We start from the raw sequence: 25,518 nt of genomic DNA, 5'->3' as shown, positions 1-25,518 counted from the left end.
GGCGTCGTGGTGAGTGCGTCTCGCTGCCGAGTCACTGGTCCCCAGCCTCCGCGGCCGGCCTCAGGCCTGCGCGCCCGGACCGCTCTCCCCCGCGCGGCGGCCGCAGAGGTGCGCCCAGCCAGGCCCGCGGGCTGAACATGCCGAACATCAAGCTTTTCAGCGGCAGCTCGCACCAGGACCTGTCCCAGAAGATCACCGACCGCTTGGGCCTGGAACTGGGCAAGGTGGTGACGAAGAAGTTCAGTAACCAGGAGACGTGGTAAGCTGCAGGCCCCGCAGCCAGGGCCGCCTCGTGGGGCAGGCCCGGCGGCCTGGGGGGGCAGGTCGCGCGCGCGCGCGCATGCGCCGCCGGCGGGGCTACCCGTGGGCCGTGGCGCGGGGACCCGGGCTAGAGTGGAGCCCTCGCCTCGCGCCCGGGGGGCTGCCGGGAGGCAGTGGGGAGCCAGCGCCCTTGGCGCGGCTCGCGATTCCGGAGGTGGGCTGGCCAGCTCGCGGGCAAACGGCCCCAGGCTGGGATTCCCCCTCCCCCTCCGGCCCGCGTGGGGTGGCAGATGCGGCCGCGGCCACGGTGGATATCGCCACCCACACTTGGGCACGGGCACCGCAGGCGGACTTTAAGGTGCCGAGAGATGCTTCCCATGCAGTGCAGTCTAGTGGTTAGAGCCCTGAACGCGGACCCGCCTCACCGCAGCTCTGTGACCGGGAACAAGTGCCTTTAACCGCTCCCGCGGCTCAGTCTGTGACACCAGGAGAGACTGAGTCCAGGACTTACTGCACCTCTCCCCCTGTTCGGGTTCTCTGGACGCTTTTCCTGGGGGGCAGGTGGCACCAAGAACCTTACTCAGATTCACACGCCACCGACGGTTTGGGAGGGAAAAGGGCCTGGGTTCAGATTCCTGCCCCCACCCCCCACGTTTGGGCCTCAGTTTCCTTAACCGCGAAATGTTGCAGTTGGGCTCGATAGCTTCCGAGGTCTCTTCCCCCTAAGAACCTAGGAGCGAGTACATGCTGGAGGCCTGCTTGGAATGGAGATTTTCCTGACGCACCCCATCCTGGGAAATGGGAATGTAACTCTAGAATTTAGCACCTCACAGGACCGTTGTAGACTGAATGGGATGATTTCTGGGAAACGCTTTGCAGCCTTACCACCTTACTGACTAGCACTCCTGTCTCTGAATAAGCACACGATACATTTTTAATCTAGAAGCCAGGAAGACGAGACAAAGCTGAAACAGTCAGTGTCCTCAGGAAGTGAGCATTGTATGATCAGAGAAAAAAATAAATTGCCATTTCAGCATTATAAACTGAGTTACAAGGGAGCCTTAGACCCTCTAGTCTAGGCATTCTTAATCTGAGATCCAAAGATAAATTTCAGAGGTCTGGGAACTTTCTTTTTGTCCTTTTGCAAGGCAAACGGGGTTAAAGTGGCTTGCCCAAGGCCACACAGCTAGGTAATTATTAAGTGTCTGAGACCGGATTTGAACCCAGGTACTCCTGACTCCAGGGCCGGTGCTTTATCCACTACGCCACCTAGCCCCCCCCCCCCCCCGGGAACTTTAATAACAAAACAGTGGCATCTTTCTTTTCACTAAATGCTAACTGAAATTTAACATTACCTTACATTGTTTGAAAATATGATTCTGGCCAGCTAGATAGCTTAATAGATAGAGCACCAGCCCAGGAAGACCTGAGTTCAAATCGGGCCTTAGACCTCGCTGTGTGACCTTGGGTAACTCACTTAACCCCATTGCCTTACCCCCCCCCCCCCAAAGAAAACAAAACATAATTCTCTGAGGGGGTCCATACCCAAGGGAAATGGTTTTGAGTCTTCTTTGTTGTGACTCCAACAGGGACAGTGACTTGGGACTGTCTAAGGTTACATTGATTCAGATGTAGCAGGATTTCAGACTAGGTGCTCCGGTTTTTCCCAAATGAGCCCCAACTTCCCGCCTGGGCTCTGTTCTGTGTATAGAAACACACGGATCGAGTTAGAAGTATGCGTTCAGTGGACCTTGCTGGAGCTGTGCTGGCAAGTAGTAGGAACTTAATAAATAGGAAGCTAAGAATTTGAACTCAGCGCTTTCAGACTCTAGGCTCAGCCACTACCCCTTGTAGATCATCCCCTAGGACCCCTCTATCTGCTTCTATCTCATTGAGTCTGTGGAGCTAGGAATTTTTAACCTGAGGGCCTTCTTTTTTTAAAATAACCTGGGGTTGGTTTAAGAAAATGTTCACAGTATTTCCTTATAATTGGTTTCCTTGGCAGTCATATTTTTACTTTGAGCATTGGGGTCCATAGGCTTTGCCGGACACAAGTGAAAGGATAAGAAGTCTTATGCTAAGCTAGAGATAGGAACTGGGGTCCCTGTCTTCATATAAACCATGCTGGCATCTCTCCTTACTACTGACCTGCCCACCCAGCAAGGTCCAAAGTCATCTATCCTAACAGTGATAGCTTTTATTTTTCACCTCACCTGGATTTGTGAATGTGTATGTACACAAGGTACATGAACAGCATTCCTTCATTGTCGAAAGGGAACCAGCCCTTGTGCTGCTGTCAAGAGTTCTGTCTCAATTCATGTATCCCACTGACTATATTTCTAGGCTGAAGCTCCCTTCCTGGGAGTTAGCTCCTTCAATGAAGCCTAAAAAAGAAGGGACTGGGAATGGGTGAAGCAGACAGTGCAATAAAACTAATTTGCAGGTATTCTGCATAGCTCAAGGAAGGGGGTATTTTCTCACTTCTTGGGGGCAAGCTTTTGCCCAGATTTTAGGGAACCTTGCCATGGAATTGTTTTCCTTCCCTAAGCATATATATGTGTATGTTTAGGGGAGGACTATGTATGTATGTGTACACACACACACACACACACATTTTATTTTTCTTTCCTTTTCCTTCCTCTTCCCTTTCTTCTCTCAGACCCAAGATTTCCTCTGTACAGGAAAGAACCCTGTAAGACTCTCCCTCTGAACACTTGGCAAGATCACAGAAGGAAGCAGGACTTTGACCCATTGTCACACAACCTAGTGAGGAGATGCAGAAGGACCTTCCTCCATTGGCTTACTACTTGTGTGACCTTGGGAAAGTCATTTTACCCCCCCCCCCGGGGGATCTGTTTCCTCACTGAAAAATGAAGTACTTGTTGGTTCTAACTGGCCCCTGAGGTGTTGTCCAGGATTCTCTACCTTTTATTACAATAGTTCCTAATTCATTCTTCCTTGGGGCCAGAAGGCTACCCCAGGAGGAGTGCAGCTGGCGAGCCTTTAGGAGACGGAGTTGACACAGTCCACTCAATGTGCAGCTGGCTAAGGAAAGCCGAATAAACTTGGAAGCTGAGGACTGGCACCACGTGTTGGCTGCTTCTGGGGTGTTTCTGTTGTTTTTCAAATGAAAACCTGTCCCCTTGTGGAATAGGATAAATTATATCTCTTTTTGGTTCCTCACCCCCCCCCCCAAATAAAGTTCTAGGCCCAAACAGATTGAAATAAGGATACTGGGGGGGGGGGGAGGCTAGGTGATGCAGTGGATAGAGCACCCGCCCTGGAGTCAGGAATATCAGAGTTCAAATCTGGCCTCAGATACTTAATAATTAACCAACTGTGTGGCCTTGGGCAAGTCACTTAATCCCATTTGCCTTGCTAAAACCTAAAAAAAAATAAGGATACTATAAATACTAGATAGAGATTTGATATGTGTATATATATATATATTTGTACATGTATATATGTATGTGTGTATATATATATATATAGAGAGAGAGAGAGAGAGAGACAGAGAGACAGAGAGAGACAGAGAGAGAGTGAGATCTAGATAGATAGATCAAAAGATAGATAGATGGAAGGAAGGAAGGTTAGGAAGGTTTTGCTTAAAGCATGATATTCAACTGGTAAGAGGAGTTCACCAGGTAGTTAGCAATATGCAAACCTTTAAAAAAAGTGGATTTGGAGGCTGCTCTCTACCTTAACTCCTTAGTATTCGTTTGATCCTCTAGGAATACTAACTTTCACTTTTCAGGGAATGCTTCCTTCTGGGAAGAAAAGGACATCTGTGTATCTATAGAGCTCTTTACAAATATCCCATTTTGTCTTGTGAGGTATGGGTTGTTATCTTCTCCATTTTACAGTTGAAAAAACTAAGGCAAACAGAGGTGAAATGACATGCCCAGAGTTACTCAACTAGCATTTGAGGTTAGTCTTTCTCACTCCAGGCCTAGCATTCTATCCACTGGACCATCCCATGCTTCCAGTGACCTCCCTGGTCCTATCAGTCAGTAAGTAGGCAATTCTTTATATTCAGGAAACATACTCAGCCTTGTTTTAGTGTCTTAGCAGTGAATAAGCACATTGGATAGGTAGGAAGAATACCAAGACTTCAGGAGTCTTTGACCAGAATTCTTTAGTCCTTGGGGTAGGCAGGGAAGAAGCCTAGGGTTGGTAGAGGAGAAAGTGATTTCCTAGAAATTTTCTGAGTAACTGTAGTCCAGTTGAAGGAAATAATTATGTTTTAGACCATCTAACTGTTGACTACCTTTGGGGGGGGGGGTGGCTTTTGCAAGGCAATGAGGTTAAGTGACTGACCCAAAGTCACACAGCTAGGTAAGTGTCTGAGTCTGGATTTGAACTCAGGTCCTCCTGACTCCAGGGCTAGTGTTCTATCCACTATGCCACCTAGCTGCCTCTAGACTACCTTTTTAGGGAAATTTTCAATCAGATTTTAATGTCTATCTTTCAGACTGTTCTGGGGCAAGATGGGGAGTTGTCTCTGAACCACTTTGCCTCAGCCTAAAAATGTAGTCAAAGGGACTCATGAATTGAGAAAGGATCGTGACAGCAGCTCAATGACTGGTTTCCCTTTGACAATGAAGGAACGTTACATGAATACATGGATTCTTTTAGTCCCTTGTGGGCAAACCCCATGCTTAGATAGCTATGGGAGATTCTCTAGCTGTTATAAAAACTGCTTCTGAGCCCAGCTTAGAGAATAGCTCCTCGGTGGAAGAGCCTATCTACTTTTGGCCATTAGTGTTTGCCAGGAGGCTTGTTGATATCAGACTAGGGAAGTATAATGATCCTGACCATTACAGGGCAGTGAGGAAATCTAAACTCATGCTAAAGGTAGCAACTAGAGATAAACTGAGTATGAGATAGTTTTATTTTAAAGTATGTTGCCATTTTGATATAAAGAGAAGGAATTATTTACTTTGCTTAATAATAGTGCTTGTCTAGCTTAATAACTATTTCATATATCTTTCCTTCCCTCCTCATCCCCAAAACCCCTCCCAATTTAATGTAGTACCATTGAGGTTATTGGTTTTTATTAGCACTCTTGTAAGCAAATCGTTTTTGCCAGAGGCAAATATAAATCTATGGATTCTAAAATGATTCACAAATTTATGATTTCATACAAGGTGATATAGCCTTTTTATATGCATTCTCCATAGTTTAACGATGAATATAGATTTCATATTTAGGATATTTATATATTTTAAATTAAATCTATGGAGATGGGCCCTCTCTGATGAAGTCCTCCTTTAGTCCAAGCTTATCTCTGCTTTGGGCACTTTGCTACCTAAGAAGCTGAATGTTGCCACTCTGGTGCAGGACTGCACAGGTCCTCCACTTTCTATTTATCAAAATAGAAATGTAACAGTAGGGCAGCTTCCCCCAAATACTTTTTTGTTTTATCACTGGGTAGTTAGGGCTTTAGGACTGAAAGAAACTTTGAGAATTATCTAGTTCAGGAGTTTTCAAGTAAGGAAGAAGCTTATTTATTAAAATAGAAATGTAACAGTAAGGCAGCTTCCCCCAAATACTTTTTTGTTTGATCACTGGGTAGTTAGGGTTTTAGGACTGAAAGAAACTTTAAGAATTATCTAGTTCAGGGGTTTTCAAGTGAGGAAGAAGCTTCTCAAGAGGGCTCTGGAAATAGTTGGAAAATAAGTAAATGAAGTTAGGCAGAAATTGGATCCAACAGAGTTGGGAATGAACATGTGATCTAGTCCAATCCCTTTCATTTGACAGATGAGAGAACTTGAAGCCTAGAGAAGGGAACTGGTTTGCTTCAATATTAAGCAACCCAGATATTAAGCAACAGTCAGGATTCAAACCTTGGTCTTGGGACACCAGATGTTCTTTCCACTGTACTAGATGTTGAAACTGACACTGGCCACCAACTGTAACATCTTTCACAGGTACGGTGGCAGTTCCATGTGAACTGATTCCTTGAGGGCAGGGATTATTTTTATATTTATGAATTGAAGTCCATGTCTCTTGAGGTATAAGAACAATGTGGATCATCTATAGCTGAGGGATCAGACCACATTTATAGCTGATATTTCTACATGAAACTTAAAAATAGGTGCCAAGAGGTGAATTTTAATCATTCACCTGCCAACGCCTGAGCTAGTTAGCTAGATAAGATAGAGAGCTAAATCAATCACCCATCTTTGGTGATGAGGATCCTAATAGTGAAGCATGCCTAAAGTGCTTGGAAATCCTCAGTGGAATATAGAAATAACATTGTTAATCTAATTCTCCCCTTACTCTATAGTGTGGAAATTGGTGAAAGCGTCCGAGGGGAGGATGTCTACATCGTGCAGAGTGGTTGTGGTGAAATCAATGACAATCTGATGGAACTTCTCATCATGATCAATGCCTGCAAGATCGCCTCAGCAAGCCGAGTCACTGCTGTTATCCCTTGCTTCCCTTATGCCCGACAGGATAAAAAGGACAAAGTAGGAGCAGACTCCAATGTGGTATTTTCTTTTTTTTTTAAAAAAACAAAAAACAAATTTACTGCTGAAGTTTAGCCTCACCCCTTGCATTTTAGATTAGGGTAGAATGAATAAGAGAGCTAGTCTTGAAGGGGAAGACCTGGCTACTTCTAACTTACTCTGGCTATGTAACCTTGGACAAGTCATTTAGCCTCTCCATGCCCTGGCCTCATTTTGTAGTGGTAGAAGCTCCCAGGTCAGCAATTACCTATAGTAATAGAATTATGTCTAGGACACATACAGATTATTTAATTGAGTTATTTTGATTTCATCAGGATGATAAATTGCTAGCTAGGAAATTTCAATTTAATCAATTTTCTAAAATGATTCACAAATTTATGATTTCATACAAGGTTATTTTTATATGCATTCTCCATAGTTTTAGTTTAGTGATGAATATAGATTTCATCTTTAGAATATTTATGTATTTTAAAGTAGTGGTTATTTTTCATACTGATTACTCAACTACATCATAAATGCTTTGTCTGCTTACCAAAATCAATTGAAGCAGCTGTTTAGTGAAGTTGTTGGAGGGAGATAAACTATATCTGATCCTCAGAAGATCCAGACTTGTAATTTCTTTTTTTAAGGGTGGAAATAAAGCAAAAATTTATGAAAAGTAGTTTTAACACATAGGAAAGCATAGGGAGGGAGGGAGGGAGGGGGAGAGAGAGAGAGAGAGAGAGAGATAAAGATAAAAGAACAGCCAATCAGCGTTGGCTGGACCATAGGTAAGAGAACTCTGCGGTCCTGAGCTGGAGTCCAACCCAGGTTTTTATCAGACTTGTAATTTCTTGATAACTACCGGTGAGGAAATTCCCTTTATCAGTTCAGATTATTGACTATTATACAACTTATCAGGAAGCATATATTAAGCACCTACTGTGTGATATAGAGGCAGCTAAATGACAAAGAAGTGGATGGAGTACTGGACTTGGAATCAGGAAGAGTCATCTGTTTGCCTCAGTTTCCTCATCTGTGAAATGATCTGGAGGAGTAAATGACAAATTGCTCTAGCATGTCTACCATGAATACCCCAAATGAGATAACAAAAAGTTGGATACAAGGGGGCAGCTCTGTGGCGTAATGGATAAAGCACTGGCCCTGGAGTCAGGAGTACCTGGGTTCAAATCCCATCTCAGACACTTAATAATGACCTAGCTGTGTGGCCTTGGGCAAGCCACTTAACCCCATTTGCCTTGCAAAATCCTAAAAAAAAAAGTTGGATACAACTTAACAACAATATGTGCTAGAAGCAGTTAGACCTGAGGTCAAAGCTGTTCTCAGACACTAGCTTTGTGACCCTGGGCAAGTCACTTCACTTGTTGGCTTTAATCCACTGGAGAAGGAAATGATAAACCACTCCAGTTATCTTTACCAAGAAAACCCCATGGCCAGTATGGTCCGTGACTGAAGGACAACTGTGCCAGGCACTATACTAAAACATTGGAGACATAAAAAAGGCACAAATGATCATTCCTGCTCTCAAAGGAGCTCCCAACCTACTGAGAGAGCCAACCCTCAAATAAGCTCTCTGCAGGAGAAATTGGAGCTAATGGCAGGAAGGCTGAAAATGACTTCCTGCAGCATGGAAACTTTTAGCTGAGATTTGAAGAAAGGGAAGCCTTAGAGGGAGAGAGAATTCCAGGACTTAGAGGAGAGCCAGCAAAAAAAGACAGTCTGGAGCATAGAGTGTGATAAATAGGAAGGAGGCAAAAAGTCACTAGTTTGGACATTATGGAGGGGATGAATAGGTAAGGAGCCTGAAAATGTAGTGAGGTTACAAGGGAATGTAAAAGCCAATGGAATTGATTGGATGGGGGGGGGGGGCAGGGGAGTATGACAGATTTGTGCTTTAGAAAGTTCACTTTGATAACTGAATTGGAAGATTGATTGAAGTAGGGAGAGACTTGGGGCAGAGAGACCAACCAGCAGGAATTATTGAGGAATTATCTCATTCATGGAACAGTGTCACCAGATCCAAGAGTACATGGCCGGTACGAAGATATAAGAAGATTGCAAGAATAAGAAGGGATTAGGTTTTTGAAAGAATTTGAATGCTGAACAGAGGATTTTGTATTTGCTCCTGGAGTTCATAGGGAACCCCTAGAGTTATGGGGGTTTTCTTTGAGGGGGGTATGACAAGATCAAATTTGTGCTTTAGGAAACTCACTTTGGTGGCTAAAATGGTGGATGAATAAAAGTGCAGAGATGTTTGTCCTTCATTCTCAAAGAAGATCACGACATCAGGGAGGTGATGCCATTACAAACATATGAATTGGATTTGAGTAAGGGGTGCTGTGCTAAGTCACCAGCCTCACTTTCTCCTCTGGAGCCATCTGAGTTCAGTGGTCAGATATGAATCAGGACTATTAGAGATGACCCTGGATATGAGGCAGTTAGGGCGAAGTGACTTATCCAAGGTCACACAGCTAGTAAGAGTCAAGTGTCTGAGACTGGATTCAGACTCTCCTCCTCCTGACTCCAAGGCCAGTGCTCTATCACTTAGCTGCCCAAGACTGCAGAGAAAGTTGAGGCAGGTCTACCCATCAGCAAGCTGTTGGAATAGTTCAGTTCTTTCTCTTCTCTCTTCCCGTGATAAGGACTTTTCACTGGAGAAGTGGCAGTGTCAGAGGAGGAAGAGAGACATGAGTAACATGAGAGATGTCATAAAGGTTAAGTTGAGAGGCTTTGGCAGTGAATTGTATTTGGGGACTGAGATGAGAAACCAACCTAGGTTGCAAGTCTGAGAAACTGAGAGGATGATTCAATAAGAGGAAAGAGAAGGTTTTAGGGAAAAAGCTAGTAAGGTCTGTTTGAGTCATGTTTAAGATGTCTATTGGACATCCAATTCAAAGACACTTAGGATTGTGAGAATGGAGGTCAGCAGAGTTTGAAACAGGATAGGTAGCTCTTTGGGGGGGGGGGCGGGGTTGAATTCATTTATTCTGAAAGAGAAAAACAAAAGAAACAGAAATAGAATCACCCAGGAACTAGAATCCCATCCCCCTCTTCATTCCTCTACATTGTGCCACTAATAAATAATTTCCCCATTCCTCCCCAAATAATTAGAACATTGTTCCTTTTAAACCTTTCCTGCTTCAACTCTATCATGCAGGGTGGTAGCCTACTCAAGAGTGACTGCCCTCTGTTGACTCACACCCCTAATAATAAATGTTACACAGATACAGTATGTACACTCAAGGGCCACAAAGCTTGCTCTCTTGCCCCATGGAACCCCTGTCCCTTCTGCTGTCCTATTCCATTACCTGTTTAAAAGCCTTGCTTACCCTGATGCCCACCATTGCTACCACCCAAGCAACAAAGTCCAAAATGAAATGCCAACTTGGATGAGGTTGCCCCATACCCACTAAGGATCCCCAGCCACTTCTAATCCCCCAGAGAGGTGAGCCAAACCTCAGACCTCCCAAACAAACTGCCTTTATTTGGCTACGCCCCACTCCGTTTTGACTGGAATGAAATAAAGACCCAGCCTAGGGAGGGATAAGCAGCCCTGTGGGGTTAGCATTGAGGAGCTCCATGCTAACCTGTGCACTCTCCCCACTCCAGATGCCAAGGCTGGAGAAGGGGACCATCATTCCTTGAGCCCTCCAAGCTATTCTAGAGTTGGAGGTAGGGGGACAAGAAGTCCTTGCCCTTGGCCTTGGGCTCAGTCCATTTTTTTTCCTATTACTGAACCCAAAGAATGAGACAGAGAGCAAAATAAGTTGATAAGTTTGGAAATCTTTAATTTACGGGGACTGGCTGGGGATGAAGAGGACCCAAATCAGACAATGCCTGAGTGTTCAGGAGATAATAGGGTTTTTAGAGTTGGGGGGGGGGGGTTACTGAGAGCCTGCAGAATGCAGAAGCAAAGACAGCAGTTAGATATATTGTCTTGGGGCGGCTAGGTGGCACAGTGAATAGAGCAACGGCCTTGGAGTCAGGAGTGCCTGGGTTCAAATCTGACCTCAGACACTTAATAATTACCTAGCCGTGTGGCCTTGAGCAAGCCACTTAACCCCATTGCCTTGAAAAACCTAAAAAAAATAAAATAAAAAATAGACATATTGTCTTGTTATACTAATACAAACGTATGTAAACATAAGGTTCAGTATAGATAGGGGGCTGGACAGATTGGGAAAGGGTCAGGGTCTCTGTGTTATGTCTGAACATGTTTCCTGAGATGGAGGGGGTCACATATTCCCAGGCTTCCCACAGGTTTGAGGGTGAAATTTACTATCTTATGGTTCCAGCTGCGTCTGGGGAAGGGGAGGCAGTCCTGGGAGGAAGCAAGAATCTTACAGATACAGCATGATAATTAGGCTAACAAGGCTGCTTTGTGACTCTTAGATAAATTCATGGTATATCCATGACCCCCAGGGTCAAGCACTTGGGTCCTGTCAGACTACTTGCAGACCCAAAGGCGCCTAGCCAAAGTTATATTTCTCAAGAGTTTCTCGGGGCCCAGGAAGGTGTCAAGGACTCCTTCTATACAGGGATTACACAAATATTGGTATTGCAAGTTTATGGAATATCCATGACCCCCAGGGTCAAGTATTTGAGTCCTATCCGGTTATTTTCAGACCCAAAGACGCCTAGCCAAATTTATATTTCTAAGGAGTTTCTCAGGTCCCAGAAGGATGTCCAGGACCACTTTCTATACAGGAATTTCACAAACATTGATATTGTACTTCACTATTGACCCACTGTCAGATCACCGTGATTTTGACTTCAAAATTCTCATCAGCTCTCTAGAATCAGCATAGTGATGGTCATTAAATCCACAGAAGCTGATGATATCACCAAGTAGCATAGATGGAGAAGAGGGGCCAGGGTAGAACCTGCGGAACACCTCCAGTTAGAGAGCATGTTCTGGAGGAAGATCCACCAAATAAGAAAGGAATGATCAGAGAGATAGGAGGAGAACCAGGAGAGAGGGATGCCCTAAAAAACCCAGGAAGGAGAATCAAGGAGAGAGTGATCTACAATGCTGCAGAGAACTTGAGGGTAAAGAGGCTTGAGGAAAAACCCACTGTATTTGGCAACTAAGAGCTTATTTGGTGACTTTGGAGAGAGCAGTTTCAGTAGTGATAAAACTCTGGAGCCAGATGTTAAGTGAGTGGTAGGAGGGAAAGTAGAGGCACCTCTTTTAGATGCCCTTGACCTTTTGAAGGAGGTTTACAAAGGGTAGAAGAGTTATTAGATGGAAGGATCCAGTGAAGGGATGTGATTGCATACTGTGGGATCAGGTAGATTCAGTGGGTTGAGAGTGGGGGGAGAATTGTCCCTCTAATCCGATAACTCGGCCTAGGACAGAGTCCTAATACTGAAATGATTAAGAGTAGGAGTATAGAGAATGGTCTCAGCTCAGATGCTGAAGTTCAGAGAATTGTCTGAGTCAGGAGGTGGTAAGGGACTGAGGTCCTGCCACTATTTTTGTGTCACAGTCATGACTTGACCCTTCTCCCTGAGCCCAACTCCCTGTCCCCCAAGTCATACTGCCTCTCTTTGTTAGGAGCCTGGAGCCTGATGCTTGTGGGGGTTGAGGAGCTATGTAACGAGGTAACTGGTATTTAAAAACAAAAGATGGCCTCCATAAAACTTTCTTTAATATGTATATAGCCTTGTTACCAATTAAAGAAATGAAAATGGAGAGAAATTCAAGGTATCATTATGCATATATTAAATTAACCAAAGTAAACTATAAAAACCTTTTGTTGGCAGGGCTCTGGGGAAAATGAGTATTTTATTGCTATGCACATTGTTGGTCTACTCCCTTGTTTCTGTTCAGTCCTGGGCCCAACTCTAGGTCCAGGTCCACACTCTGATAGATAAGCTCTATAGGTTTTTTCATCCACATGCATGCCATAATTTGGGTAATCAATATTCCTCCTCCACTTGGTCTTCTCTGCATGGATTGTCAGGTTAAACTTTTGATTGCTTACAGAAACTGAAGTATTCCAGGGTATGTTTTGCAAGCAGCACAAATGTCACATACAAACAAGAACAAGTGAATGACCAAAGAGATTTCATTCTCTTCTGCTCTGTACTCCTGGTCTCATCACAGTAATGGAATAGGGTTATTGCTATCATATCTTTAAAGGAATCTTGATTGATTTTGATTTATGGATGGGAGAAACCTTTTTGGAAAAAAAGAAACTTTAAGGTGATTTTTTGCTGTATGAAATGTTAAAAAAAAAATGGTATAGTCCATAAATAGTAAGCACCACAGGATCTTATGTTCTCTACATCTTTGAATCGGTTACAAAATGATAAAGCTGCAGTTCATTGTTGAATATTACTTGTGAGAGAATCTACTTTTTCCCTATGGATATTTCTACCAAGGATTCCCTCAATTTGTACACTGATGATTGTCAAAGATTTTATGTAGGTAGGGAAAGAAGGCATCTGGCTCTATAGTTGTTTTCTCAGTGGTCTTTTTTTGCCTATTAATGTGGATTTTTAAAATTTTATTATTTTTCCCTTTTTCACATACCTTGTGTATCAGGCCCTTGATAGGCTCACAGCTGTATATCTGTCTCCTTGATCCAGTTTGGCTCCTTTTCCTGTTTTTGTTCTTGAGTGATATTTCTCTCATTGGAGACTCTGGTATTATGGTCTGGGTATGGTGGTTACACTGCCCTTGATGGTGAAGACAATTTATTGTAGTATTTATTAGAAGTCTTTTCCAGTTTTCTTCTGGGTTTTTTTTTTGAGGGGGAGGGAGAAAAAGTTCATTTTCATTCTTAAAAGCCCTTAAGATCACTTACTCAGTTGACTCTTTTACTAAGCTTTCTTTTCACTGTAATACATTAAGAATGAGAGATACTCAACCAATGGATAGCCTGCCCTACTCCATTGGTATTAAAACTCCGTAGGATGGGCCAATGCAAGCACATGAGCTTTGGTCTGCATCTTGGTATTGAAGCTGTTCCAAAGGCATTGGACTGTCTTTTTTTTTTTTAGTTTTTTTTGCAAGGCAATGGGGTTAAGTGACTTGCTCAGGGCCACACAGCTAGGTAATTATTAAGTGTCTGAGGTCAGATTTGAACTCAGGTACTCCTGACTCCAGGGCCGGTGCTCTATCTACTGTGCCACCTAGCCACCCCCTGGACTAAGTCTTCATTTGATCCTTTGTTTCTATAAACTTTCATAATTATATCTCCTATCTCTTAAACTTTAGTGAGTTGTAGTTTGGGGACTTTTGAGTGGGGCATGTACAGGGCTGCTTTTGTTTTGCAAATAAATAGTGATATTGATGGAAAAGTTTTTAAAACCAGGTGATCCTTTTTAAAAAATTAATGTAGTCTAGTTGTCATATGTCAGACTTCCCTCTTTTGTCTTTGATAAACAGACTGAGAGATGGGAAAACTATTTTTGTGAGATAGGAAGCAGGCCCACTTTGCCAACTTAATACCTTTGAACAATTTGTCAGTGACTCTTACTCTCTCCCATTTAGAGCCGAGCCCCAATCTCAGCCAAGCTTGTGGCAAATATGCTGTCTGTTGCAGGAGCCGATCATATAATCACCATGGACCTTCATGCCTCTCAGATTCAGGTATAAAAGAGAAAGAAACCATACAAGTTGGTGTGAGGATGGGGGGGGGTGAGGATTGGTGTTAACAAATACTCTGGGAAAAAGACAACCAGGAGAAGCAGGTGGAGGATACTTCTGAAGAATAGGAGACCAAATCTCCTGGGGAGAGGTAGACTAAGTGAAAAGAGCACTGGGTTGTATTCCTAGGAGCTCCTTTTCAATGTTGACCACAGCACTTACTAGGTGGTTGACGTAATGGACATGGGCCTCTGCCTCTCCAGATGGAAGCTTGTGGTAATACACTGCTTCACAGGGTTGTTTTGGAGGAGCTCAGAAGCTAGAGCTCTTATCATTTACAAATGCTGGGAGAGTTTCTTTCCACAGGGGTTTTTTGATATCCCAGTGGATAACTTATATGCTGAGCCAGCTGTCCTGAAATGGATAAGGGAGAACATTGCTGACTGGAAGACTTGCTGTATTGTATCCCCTGATGCCGGTGGAGCTAAAAGGTAGGATTAGGATTCTGCCCCCTCTGTAGCCATTTCTGAACTGGCTGAGTGTAGATGTCATTGGGTGGTGGTGGGGAGGTAATCTACATATCTTCTGACTACTCTCAGATAGACACCTGAGTTCATCATATGTCATGGAATCCTGTAGCTAAAAGGGATCTTAAAGCTCACTTTTTAAGGGAACTGAGGCCCAGAGAGAAGTCTCTGTGTGTCCCAGGATCACATAGCTAGTCAATGTCTGAGTTCAGCTCCTGATATGGCATCACATATATGGTGTGTGACTTTTTTATTTAATAACATTTTACTTTTTCCAATTATATGTAAGGACAATTTTCCATCTTCATTTTTTAAGGATTTTTTTTTTAGTTTTTGCAAGGCAAATCGGGTTAAGTGGCTTGCCCAAAGCCACACAGCTAGGTAATTATTAAGTGTCTGAGGCCAGATTTGAACTCAGGTACTCCTGACTCCAGGGCCGGTGCTCTATCCACTGCGCCACCTAGCCACCCCAAGGATTTTTATATTGCACATTTTCCCCTTCCATTCCTTCCCTCCTCCCCAAGACTGCAAGCAATCTGATATAGATTATACATGTGCAATCATGTCAAATTTATTTCCACATTTGTCATGCTGGGAAAGAAGAAATATAACCAAAGGAAAAAACCAAAATGAAAATGATACAGCATATGACTTCTTCAGACCTGTTTCCCTTTACTGACCTGTTGCTATTTGGGAAGTCAGGAATCCTTTTAGGGTAGGAATCCCAAGAAAAGATCTGCTAGATTGAGCAGGAAGCCTAGAGTTCAAACCCAACCTCAGTCATTTAGTTGCTTTGTGAATCTAGACAAGTCATTTAACCTCTGCCTCAGTTTCATCAACCAAAAAATGGGGTTCATAGCAGCAGTTATTTCCTAGGTGATCATGAGTGTTAAATGAGATATTTGAAAATTGTCTCAAACAGCAGCAGATTCAGAGGAAGTTCCCAATAAATGTTCCTTCCCTCCCTTACTCTCAAGGCCCCGTTTCTTAGGAATAGGCTAGGATTTCAGATGAGCATTAACAGCTATTAAAATTACCTAGAACGTGGTTCCATTGTGTGTCAGTGAGGGGTGGCTAGGTTCTTACCCCAAACCTCCTTATTCTATAGATTCACAGAACAGTTGTTATTCTTAGGATTAAAGTACTGAGCCAGGAGGAAATCATGTTGTGTTATTCTTTTAAAGCCAGGAACCTCAGGAACATTTGAATAGAATTTACCAGACTGAAAGCTAATGCAGATTAAGAGCACTTCATTTCCTCCCTGGATTACTCATTAATAATACATTCTGAAGTGTTACTTACATTCTTAATGGAGAAATAGAACAAGGCATTACAAAACCCAAGTGATTAGAAAGTTAATTCAGGATTCCTGCCAAGTCATTCATATTTTCAACATTTGGTTTCCCTCCACCTCTCCATTAAGGGAAAACATGAAGAGAACTGACTGAGGTTCCTTTTCACACCCCTACCCCTGTTTGTTCTTGCCCTGTCTGTTTACCGATGTCCTCCTTTCCCCAGTGTTTGAAAGAACTGTGAAAAGCAAGGTCCTAGAGACCAGCTAGAAGAACTCTCAGAAGCCATCTTTGAGGTCAGCCCTCTCATTTTACAGAGGAGCGAACTGAGGCCCAGGAAGTAAAAGGGACTTGCCCACAGTCACACACCCTCAGAGGCAGAATTTGAAACCAGTAAAATATGTGATCCCACTTATTAATAGCCCTCTTAATATATATGAAAGAGACTGCCAGCATTTAACAGGGCCCAGTTAGTGGAAATCCCATGAAATGCTACTGGCATTATTCAGTTTCACAAGTTACATTTCCATTGGCCTAGAACTAGTTTGCTTTTTTTATATAATGATAACTTTGGAGAGTGGGATTCTTTATAGAATTAAGAGGGACCCCCCCCCAGCAGTCTGACCACTAGCAGCTAAACTTCTCTTGGGAGGAGGAGTGAGCTGGGAGCCCCTGCAGGTGTGCTTGCAAGGAGTCAGGAGCATAGGATGTCCCTGCTAAAGGCAGCCCCAACAATGGCATGGACATGTCAGGGAACAGCAGCTAAATCAATTTGCTTGGTATAGAGAGTTCCTGAGGGGAAATAAAGTGGAATAAGCCCAGAAGGCAGGGCAGTTTGGGACCCGCCTAGGCAGGGATTTCAGTGCCCCACTGAGGCATGCCTGTGGAGACCTTTATGCTTGGCTGGTCACTGCATCTCTAAGCTTTGAGGCACTTAGCTAAAGACTAGCTCAAAGCCCATGCGTAATTGGAAAGATCTCAAGCAAATGTGGTTAATGGCATCCTGTGTGTCCAGGGGACTTATAATTCACAGCACAGTAGCAAGAGAAAGCAGCATGTGACTTGGTTAGAGCAGGATGTCATAGAGACATAGTGGAGTTGAGTGGAACCAGCACTGAGTTTCGAGGTCTAAGTTCAAATCTCAGCTCTACAGCAGGTGATAGATGACCTGGGGACTTTGCTTCTTCCTGAGCCTCAGTTTACCCATCTGTAAAATGAGGGGCATGAACTGGATGCCTTCCAAAGATCTTTTAGGCTCTAGGTTCCAGAACCAGTGAACTATTTGTAAAATAGCTAGCTTCTCTGTTTAGTGGCTGTAGACACATCTTATCTTGCAGCAACCATCTTGGTACTAAGGCACGCTTACCATGGCGGGTGGGGGGGGCCTCAAAGTACATAAAATAAATGTTTGTGGGTATCATCTTTATAAAAGAAAAAATAACCCAGCTGAATGATTGGTAATCAATACTCTTCTGGCTAGTAAACTGTAGTGTGTTCATAATATACTCTGGTTATTATTGAGCTTTTATACTTCCTACCTCCCTCACAGAGTTGTGGGGAAAACAAAACTTGTAAAGGGATTTTGTTCTCGCTCTTTAACAAATAAGGAAATTGAGACTTAGAAAGGGGAAATGATTTGCCTCCTGACCACAAGGCCTCCCTCATTCCTTATATGCTGCTGGACTGAATTGACTACTGCTTTTGGATAATCTGCTCACCCAGATGGCATTGCTTTCCTATTCACATGGGACATCCCGATTCCACACAAGCATTAACAACATGTGATTACAGAGGAAAGTGAGCTGGGCTTTGGAATCTATGAAGTCCTAGATTCAAATCTTGCCTCTGTAACTGTGGACAAGTCACTTCTCCCTGAGTCTCAACTTCCTCATCTATAAAATAGGACCAATACCTAAGATACTCCCTCTCTGGGCTTTTGTGAAACTCAAATGAGTTTCACAATGTCTTATGTAGTGCCATATAAACTTTAACTTAGACTACAAATGGTATCCAAAAAGTCGTATCTTTGATGGTGATAAAATCTTTAATGGACCAATGGAATTAGCCAGATTGCCCACCTCCCTTTCTCTTCTGAAATCATTAGTGTTTCCTTATGGACAATAGATTCAAAATAAATAGTTCTGTTTCATACCAACATCCCAAAAAAGAAAGCTGTACCTTGAAAAGCTACTTTTTAATTGGTGACATTTTTTAACTCTTAAAAATAAAGTTAACATCCAGGTCCATAGTCTTCACTAAGAAATATGACTGAGAATAACTGGAATGTCATGAACATTAGAGTAGGCTGCCTACCATCAATCTGAAAACGGATGCTTGTGGTCATTCATTCCGTTCACAGACTCTAGAAACTATTTTTATACCTTTGGTTTCTGCATCATAATCATTTACAGATATGTACTCCTTTCACACCCCATCTTTTCCCATTCCTTAGTAACACAAAAAGTTAAGACCTACTGGGTTTACAACATCCCCCACCCCTAACCTTCAATGACTCCTCCAGGGCCAAGAATGATCATTACAATTAAGACTGTTCAGGTTTTGCCTTAGTATTCTTTTCGGTTACGTTATTGTGATATACGAGTTCATATAGATTTTCCTCTGTGTCTCTGAAATCCTCATATTGGATATTTCTCTTAATATAAAAATTGGCTATGTGGTCATTCAACAGTTCAACTGTTCCCCAATTGATGATCCCCCCCACTCTGTTTTATTGTTGTGCCTATGTGTGTGCAGTTTTTTTTCCATAAAAAGTTCTATGAATAAATGCTATGGATAGCTTGAAATCTGTGGGGCTGCTTTCTTTGACCTCTTTGGGGGACTCTATGTCCAACAGCAGAAGGAACCTCTTGGGAGTCAGAAGGTCTGAAACAGTTTAGTGACTTTCGCTGAATATTTCCAAATTGTTTCTCAGAATGATTGGACCAGTTCTCAGCTCTACCTACAGTGTATCAGTGTGTCTCCTCCAACAGCCCCTCCAGCTTTGAGTATTTCTGCCTTTTGCTGTCTTTGTTAATTTGCTAAATGTGAGGTGAAACCTCAGAATTGTTTTACTTCGCTTTCATTTACATTTCTTCTTTTTGGAAACTCCTTTGACTATTTCATTATTAGGGAATGGCTCTTAGTCATATATCTGTTCACAGATTTTCTGTTGTCCCTTTAATTGGAGGAATCTGTGCACTGAGACCAGGATGATGGGGGTTGTATTATTTAAATTGGGAGATCTAGTTCATTTGGGTGATTTAACCTAAACCCTCCCCCCACCACTCCAATTCATAGAGTCAACCTTCCACTGCCTCCCAGAACTGGTGAGTGATTCCCACCCCACCTCTGCTTGATTTCACTACACTAGTGATAATTTGTAAACTGTCTTACCCCATCTTCCTGCAGGGTAACTTCGATTGCAGATCGGCTGAATGTTGACTTTGCTCTGATTCACAAAGAACGAAAGAAAGCCAATGAAGTCGACCGAATGGTATTAGTTGGAGATGTCAAGGACCGAGTGGCCATTCTGGTGGATGATATGGCTGATACTTGTGGTACTATCTGTCACGCAGCAGATAAGTGAGTAACAGTGTGGGGAAGGAATGTTGTTTGGGGCAATGACTGAGCATAATCTATTGGTTGGAAGGATGCGTTTAGAAACCCACATGCTCTCCTACCCTGAAAATAATGACTACCTTAAGGGATGATGCCAGGCCCAAAGCACTTAGTGATTCATTGGATACACACGGTTGTTTCAGACACTTGGGTGGTTTGTAGTAGTCACGGATATTTAACCTGGCAGATCCTGTCCAGCACATCGACGATGTGAACCTGCCGATTCTTCCTGATTCCAGAAGCCATATGCTCTGTATTTCAAGCACTTGTATTTGTGGCTCTTCCTTGTCATTGGGGTTTATTTTGGCCTTTGTTAACCTAACAAAGGAATTTTCTCCCAGCCTTTCTGTCTGCCCATCCTTCACTTCCTCTTACAGTTCACTGATTACTATCTCCCTATCTTTTTTGATTTTTTTTTAAAATTTATTTTAAAATTTATTTTTATTAAAGATATTATTTGAGTTTTACAATTTTCCCCCAATCTTGCTTCCCTCCCCCCACCCCCACCCCACAGATAGCACACTGTCAGTCTTTACTTTGTTTCCATGTTGTACCTTGATCCAAATTGGGTGTGATGAGAGAGAAAGCATATCCTTAAAGAGAACAGAATTCTCAGAGGTAACAAGATCAGACAATAAGATATCTGGTTTTTTCCCTAAATTAAAGGGAATAGTCCTTGTACTTTGTAAACTCCACAGCTCCTTATCTGGATACAGATGGTACTCTCCTTTGCAGACAGCCCAAAATTGTTCCCAATTGTTGCCCTGATGGAATGAGCAAGTCCTTCAAGGTTGAACATCACTCCCATGTTGCTGTTAGGGTGTACAGTGTTTTTCTGCTTCTGCTCTTCTCATTCAGCATCAGTTCATGCAAATCCCTCCAGGTTTCCCTGAATTCCCATCCCTCCTGGTTTCTAATAGAACAATAGGGTTCCATGACATACATAGACCACAGTTTGCTAAGCCATTCCCCAATTGAAGGACATTTACTGGATTTCCAATTCTTTGCCACCACAAACAGGGCTGCTATAAATATTTTTGTACAAGTAACAGTTTTACCCTTTTTTCCTCATCTCTTCAGGGTATAGACCCATTAGTGGTATTGTATGCACATTTTTGTTGCCCTTTGGGCATAGTTCCAAATAGCTCTCCAGAAGGGTTGGATGAGTTCACAGCTCCACCAACAGTGTAATAGTGTCCCAGATTTCCCACATCCCTTCCAACAATGATCATTATCCTTCCTGGTCATACTGGCCAATCTGAGAGGTGTGAGATGGTACCTCAGAGAAGCTTTAATTTGCATTTCTCTAATAATTAATGATTTAGAGCATTTTTTCATATGGCTGTGGATTGCTTTGATCTCCTCATCTGTAAATTGCTTTTGCATATCCTTTGACCATTTGTCAATTGGGGAATGGCTTTTTGTTTCAAAAATATGACTCAGTTCTCTGTATATTTTAGAAATGAGTCCTTTGTCAGAATCATTAGTTGTAAAGATTGTTTCCCAATTTACTACATTTCTTTTCATATTGATTACATTGGTTTTATCTGTGCAAAAGCTTTTTAATTTAATGTAATTGAAATCATCTAATTCATGATGTTCTCCAAGTCTTCCTTAGTCATAAACTGCTCCCCTTTCCATAGATCTGACAGGTAGACTAGTCCTTGATCTTCTAATTTGCTTATAGTATTGTTTTTTATGTCTATGTCCTGTAACCATTTGGATCTTATCTTGGTAAAGGGTGTGAGGTGTTGCTCTAATCTAAGTTTCTTCCATACTAACTTCCAATTATCCCAGTAGTTTTTATCAAAGAAGGAGTTTTTATCCTAATGGCTGGACGCTTTGGGTTTATCAAACAGCAGATTACTATAATCCTCTCCTGCTTTTACACCTAGTCTATTCCACTGGTCTACCACTCTATTTCTTAGCCAATACCAAACAGTTTTGATGACTGATGCTTTATAATATAATTTTAGATCGGGTAGTGCTAAGCCACCTTCGTTTGCACTTTTTTTCATTAAGCTCCTGGCAATTCTTGACTTTTTATTTCTCCATATGAATTTACTTACAATTTTTTCTAACTCATTAAAGTAATTTTTTGGAATTTTGATTGGTAGGGCACTAAACAGGTAGTTTAGTTGTGGTAGAATTGTCATTTTTATTATATTAGCTCTACCTATCCATGAGCAGTTGATATTTGCCCAGTTATTTCAATCTGATTTAATTTGTGTGAGAAGTGTTTTATAATTGTTTTCAAAAAGATTCTGAGTCTGTCTTGGCAAATAGACTCCCAAATATTTTATATTGTCTGAGGTTACTTTGAATGGGATTTCTCTTTCTAGCTCTTCCTGCTGTTTCTTGCTAGACATATATAGAAAAGTTGAGGATTTATGAGGGTTTATTTTATAACCTGCAACTTTGCTAAAATTGCTAATTGTTTCCAGTAATTTTTTAGATGATTTTTTGGGATTCACTAGGTAGACCATCATGTCATCTGTGAAGAGTTGAGTTTTGTCTCTTTCTTCCCAATTCTAATTCCTTCAATTTCTTTTTCTTCTCTAATTGCTGATGCTAACATTTCTAATACAATATTGAATAGTAGTGGTGATAATGGGCACCCTTGTTTCACCCCTGATCTTATTGGGAATGCCTCTAGCCTCTCCCCATTGAATATAATGCTTGTTGATGGTTTCAGATAGATACTGTTAATTATTTTAAGGAACAGTCCATTTATTCCTACACTCTCTAGTGTTTTTAATAGGAATGGATGTTGTATTTTGTCAAAAGCTTTTTCAGCATCTATTGATATGATCATATGGTTTCTGATAGGTTTGTTGTGGATATAATTGAGGTATACTAACAGTTTTCCTAATATTGAACCAACCCTGCATTCCTGGAATAAATCCTACTTGATCATAATGTATTATCCTAGTGATGATTTGTTATAGTTGTTTTGCTAAGATTTTATTTAGGATTTTTGCATCTACATTCATCAGGGAAATAGGTCTATAATTTTCTTTCTCTGTTTTAACTCTAACTGGTTTAGGTATCAGCACCATATTGGTTTCATAGAAAGAGGCAGAGTTCCATCTCTCCCTGTTTTTCCAAAGAGTTTATATAGGATTGGAACCAATTGTTACTTAAATGTTTGGTAGAATTCACTTGTGAATCCATCAGGCCCTGGAGATTTTTTTTTAGGGAGTTCAATAATGGCTTGTTGAATTTCTTTTTCTGAGATAGGGTTGTTTAGGTATTTAATCTCTTCTTCATTTAACCTGGGCAACTTATATTTTTGTAAATATTCATCCATTTCACTTAGATTATCAAATTTATTGGCATAGAGTTGGGCAAAATAATTTCGAATTATTACTTTAATTTCCTCCTCATTGGTGGTGAGTTCACCTTTTTCATTTATAATTCCCTATCTTTTTCTAGACTCCTCTCAGCTGGAGCCACCAAAGTTTATGCCATCCTTACTCACGGAATTTTTTCTGGTCCAGCTATTTCTCGAATTAACCATGCCAGCTTTGAAGCAGTGGTTGTCACAAACACAATACCTCAAGAAGACAAGATGAAACATTGTCCCAAAATACAGGTAAGGTGGGGTTTCACAGAGTGCTTGAGAGGCTGTTTGCCCACCACACAAATGGGTTAAGGCCATGAGCAGATCTGACTTTTCAAGGAAGGTCTCATGACAAATCAATGTTGCTACATCCGGTTTAAGTGGAAGTTGTCCTTGCCCGGAATCCCTCGGGCTCCGTTGGGGGGCGGGGGGGGGGGTGAGAAGGCATTCTTTAGAAACAAACTATTGTAGCAGGAGTGGAAAAATTAGAGACTAATTTACTAAAGGGTAGAGAGAGAAGCCCTGTGATTTCATTAGTCTGGGTGCAGGATACCAGAGTCTGAGGAAATTGTCTCGATTGTCAAGAGGTGAAGAGACTTGGAAGAGAACTCTGGCTTCACACCAGGAGCTCCTTTGTATGGAGCCCCTGGAGTTGACCTCTCCTTTCCTCTCTTCTCCTCTTCAGGTGATTGACATCTCTATGATCCTGGCTGAGGCCATCCGGAGGACTCACAATGGAGAGTCCGTTTCCTACCTGTTCAGTCACGTTCCTTTATAATCATTGCTGCTCTTCACTTTGGAGGCTTTTCTGTGCTAAGCCATTCATTATTTGGTATATTTCAAAAGTTCAGTAGAATTCTCCGCTTGTTCATCTTGCTCTCCATATTTTTTGCTCACATACAGTTTCCTGGGAGTTCGCTTTTATTTCATTAGTCTATGTGAGCCTTTCTGCTTTCACTCTTAACTCTGGAGAGCCAATCCAGTCAGGGAGGGGAGGGTAAATATTACCACTTTGCATGTAAACTTCAGTTTTTGGTTGGTTGGTTTGTTTAAAAATAAAAATCTGCAAAGCCTAAATAAGAACTTAATTGTACTAGTGTTAGGCCATAGCACAGCACAAGCCCTAGACTACTCCAGCTATGGCATTCCTGACTACCAAGTCAGCATTTCTTAAGCACAAGGAGCATGGGAAACATAAAAGCTAGTCCCTACCCTCACAAAACTGAGACAGAAGCTGAAAGAGGGTGGGGGAAGGCCAAGGGGTACCTGTTTAGCGGGGTAAGATGAAGACCTGCAGCCATATGGGAAAGGATATGGGGTTGTCTGGGGTCAGTAAAACTGAGAGAGACTATGTGAGTGAGGACTAGAAACAGGAACACTGGGGTGGAGAGGGGAGTTTTCTTAAAGTTGGCATTCCTTGGCATCAGTGATGACTGGAGCTACTAATATCCTTGGGGCTTTTCCTTTGGTCCAATCTTCTGCTTCCAAACCACTAACATAAGATTGAGGTTTCTCCCTGAGATGGGAAAATACTGGCCTTGGTTATGTTCAGAATCACTTCTACCTTTCCAAAGAAATTCCTTAGTCAAATCTAAGAGACTTGAATTAAGAACAGGGGGCATTTTTAATCCCTCCTTTCATTAGTATATTTTGATGCTTCTTCACCCCTCTCTTCCTCCACAAATTTAAATGAATTCTAGAAGGAGAGAAAACGTAGGCTTCATTTAGATTGTGAGAAGATGACTGTTCTTTCCTGTGTAGTTAAATACTACTTTTTCCCCATGAGTGGAACCACCATGACATGGGCCTTGGAGGGAGGGAAAATCTGATTTTTAACATCAACCCATTCAGGAACGTGCAAAATGAAATGTCAAATGGTTTGATTGGCACAAATAAGATGGGCTAAAAAATCACTCCCTGAGCTTATGGGCAGCTTTGATTCCAAGGTTGAGGTTCCAACTGCCACTAGACCATTAGCTCTGGTAACATGGGAAGAAGGGTCCGGGAGGCTGCAGCCCTTTGTGCCTTGGTGTCCTCAGACACTGAATGGGCTTTTCTCAGGAAATAACATTGAAAGAACTAGGACTGATGGATGAGGGGATTTCAGATTCACCAGACCTTGTGAACTTGGTGCCTTTGAATTCTAAGAACTTCATTTGAGTTTTCTTGGGTGATAGTAAACAGATGCTCCTATTAAAGGAGAGATTTATAGAAAAAACTGTAGAATGAGTGCCGATGCTGGTGTTTTATCTCTAGCAGAAGGTCTGAGCAGATTCCTTGCTACTCCAACTGCAGTTTCCTGGTGCTTTGCTGTTGAGCTATTAGCCAGCAGTGAACCAAAGTGAATGATGTTGGCATTCCTATTCAACTATAAGATTTCAATGAAGGAATTAAACTTACTTTGAAA

General features: G+C 42.2%; 1 protein-coding gene across 3 annotated transcripts; it reads left to right on the top strand.

Moving 5' to 3' along the window:
* PRPS1 (phosphoribosyl pyrophosphate synthetase 1) lies at positions 1-25,518 on the top strand. Of its 3 annotated transcripts, none has more exons than XM_074208711.1 (7): positions 1-259; positions 6,551-6,734; positions 14,236-14,334; positions 14,698-14,822; positions 19,559-19,732; positions 23,204-23,363; positions 23,797-25,518. In XM_074208711.1, exons 1-7 carry the CDS (start codon positions 138-140, stop codon positions 23,887-23,889), a joined length of 957 nt encoding a protein of 318 aa, XP_074064812.1. In that variant the 5' UTR covers positions 1-137; the 3' UTR covers positions 23,890-25,518. The 3 variants fall into 3 exon arrangements, with proteins under 3 accessions (XP_074064812.1, XP_074064811.1, XP_074064810.1); XM_074208710.1 differs by having other exon boundaries at positions 6,551-6,752; XM_074208709.1 differs by having other exon boundaries at positions 6,551-6,755.

Source organism: Macrotis lagotis, chromosome X (genome assembly GCF_037893015.1).
Source record: "Macrotis lagotis isolate mMagLag1 chromosome X, bilby.v1.9.chrom.fasta, whole genome shotgun sequence".
In the NCBI taxonomy this organism is placed as follows: domain Eukaryota; kingdom Metazoa; phylum Chordata; class Mammalia; order Peramelemorphia; family Peramelidae; genus Macrotis; species Macrotis lagotis.
Note: the sequence above shows the minus strand (reverse complement) of the source record. Positions and strands in the feature narration are given on the sequence as shown.

Coding starts and splice junctions, on each gene's coding strand:
- PRPS1 (XM_074208709.1), top strand. CDS start 138: ATGCCGAACATCAAGCTTTTCAGCGGCAGCTCGCACCAGGACCTGTCC. Junction 260..6,550: donor TTCAGTAACCAGGAGACGTG/GTAAGCTGCAGG, acceptor CTTACTCTATAG/TGTGGAAATTGGTGAAAGCG. Junction 6,756..14,235: donor TAGGAGCAGACTCCAATGTG/GTATTTTCTTTT, acceptor TCTCCCATTTAG/AGCCGAGCCCCAATCTCAGC.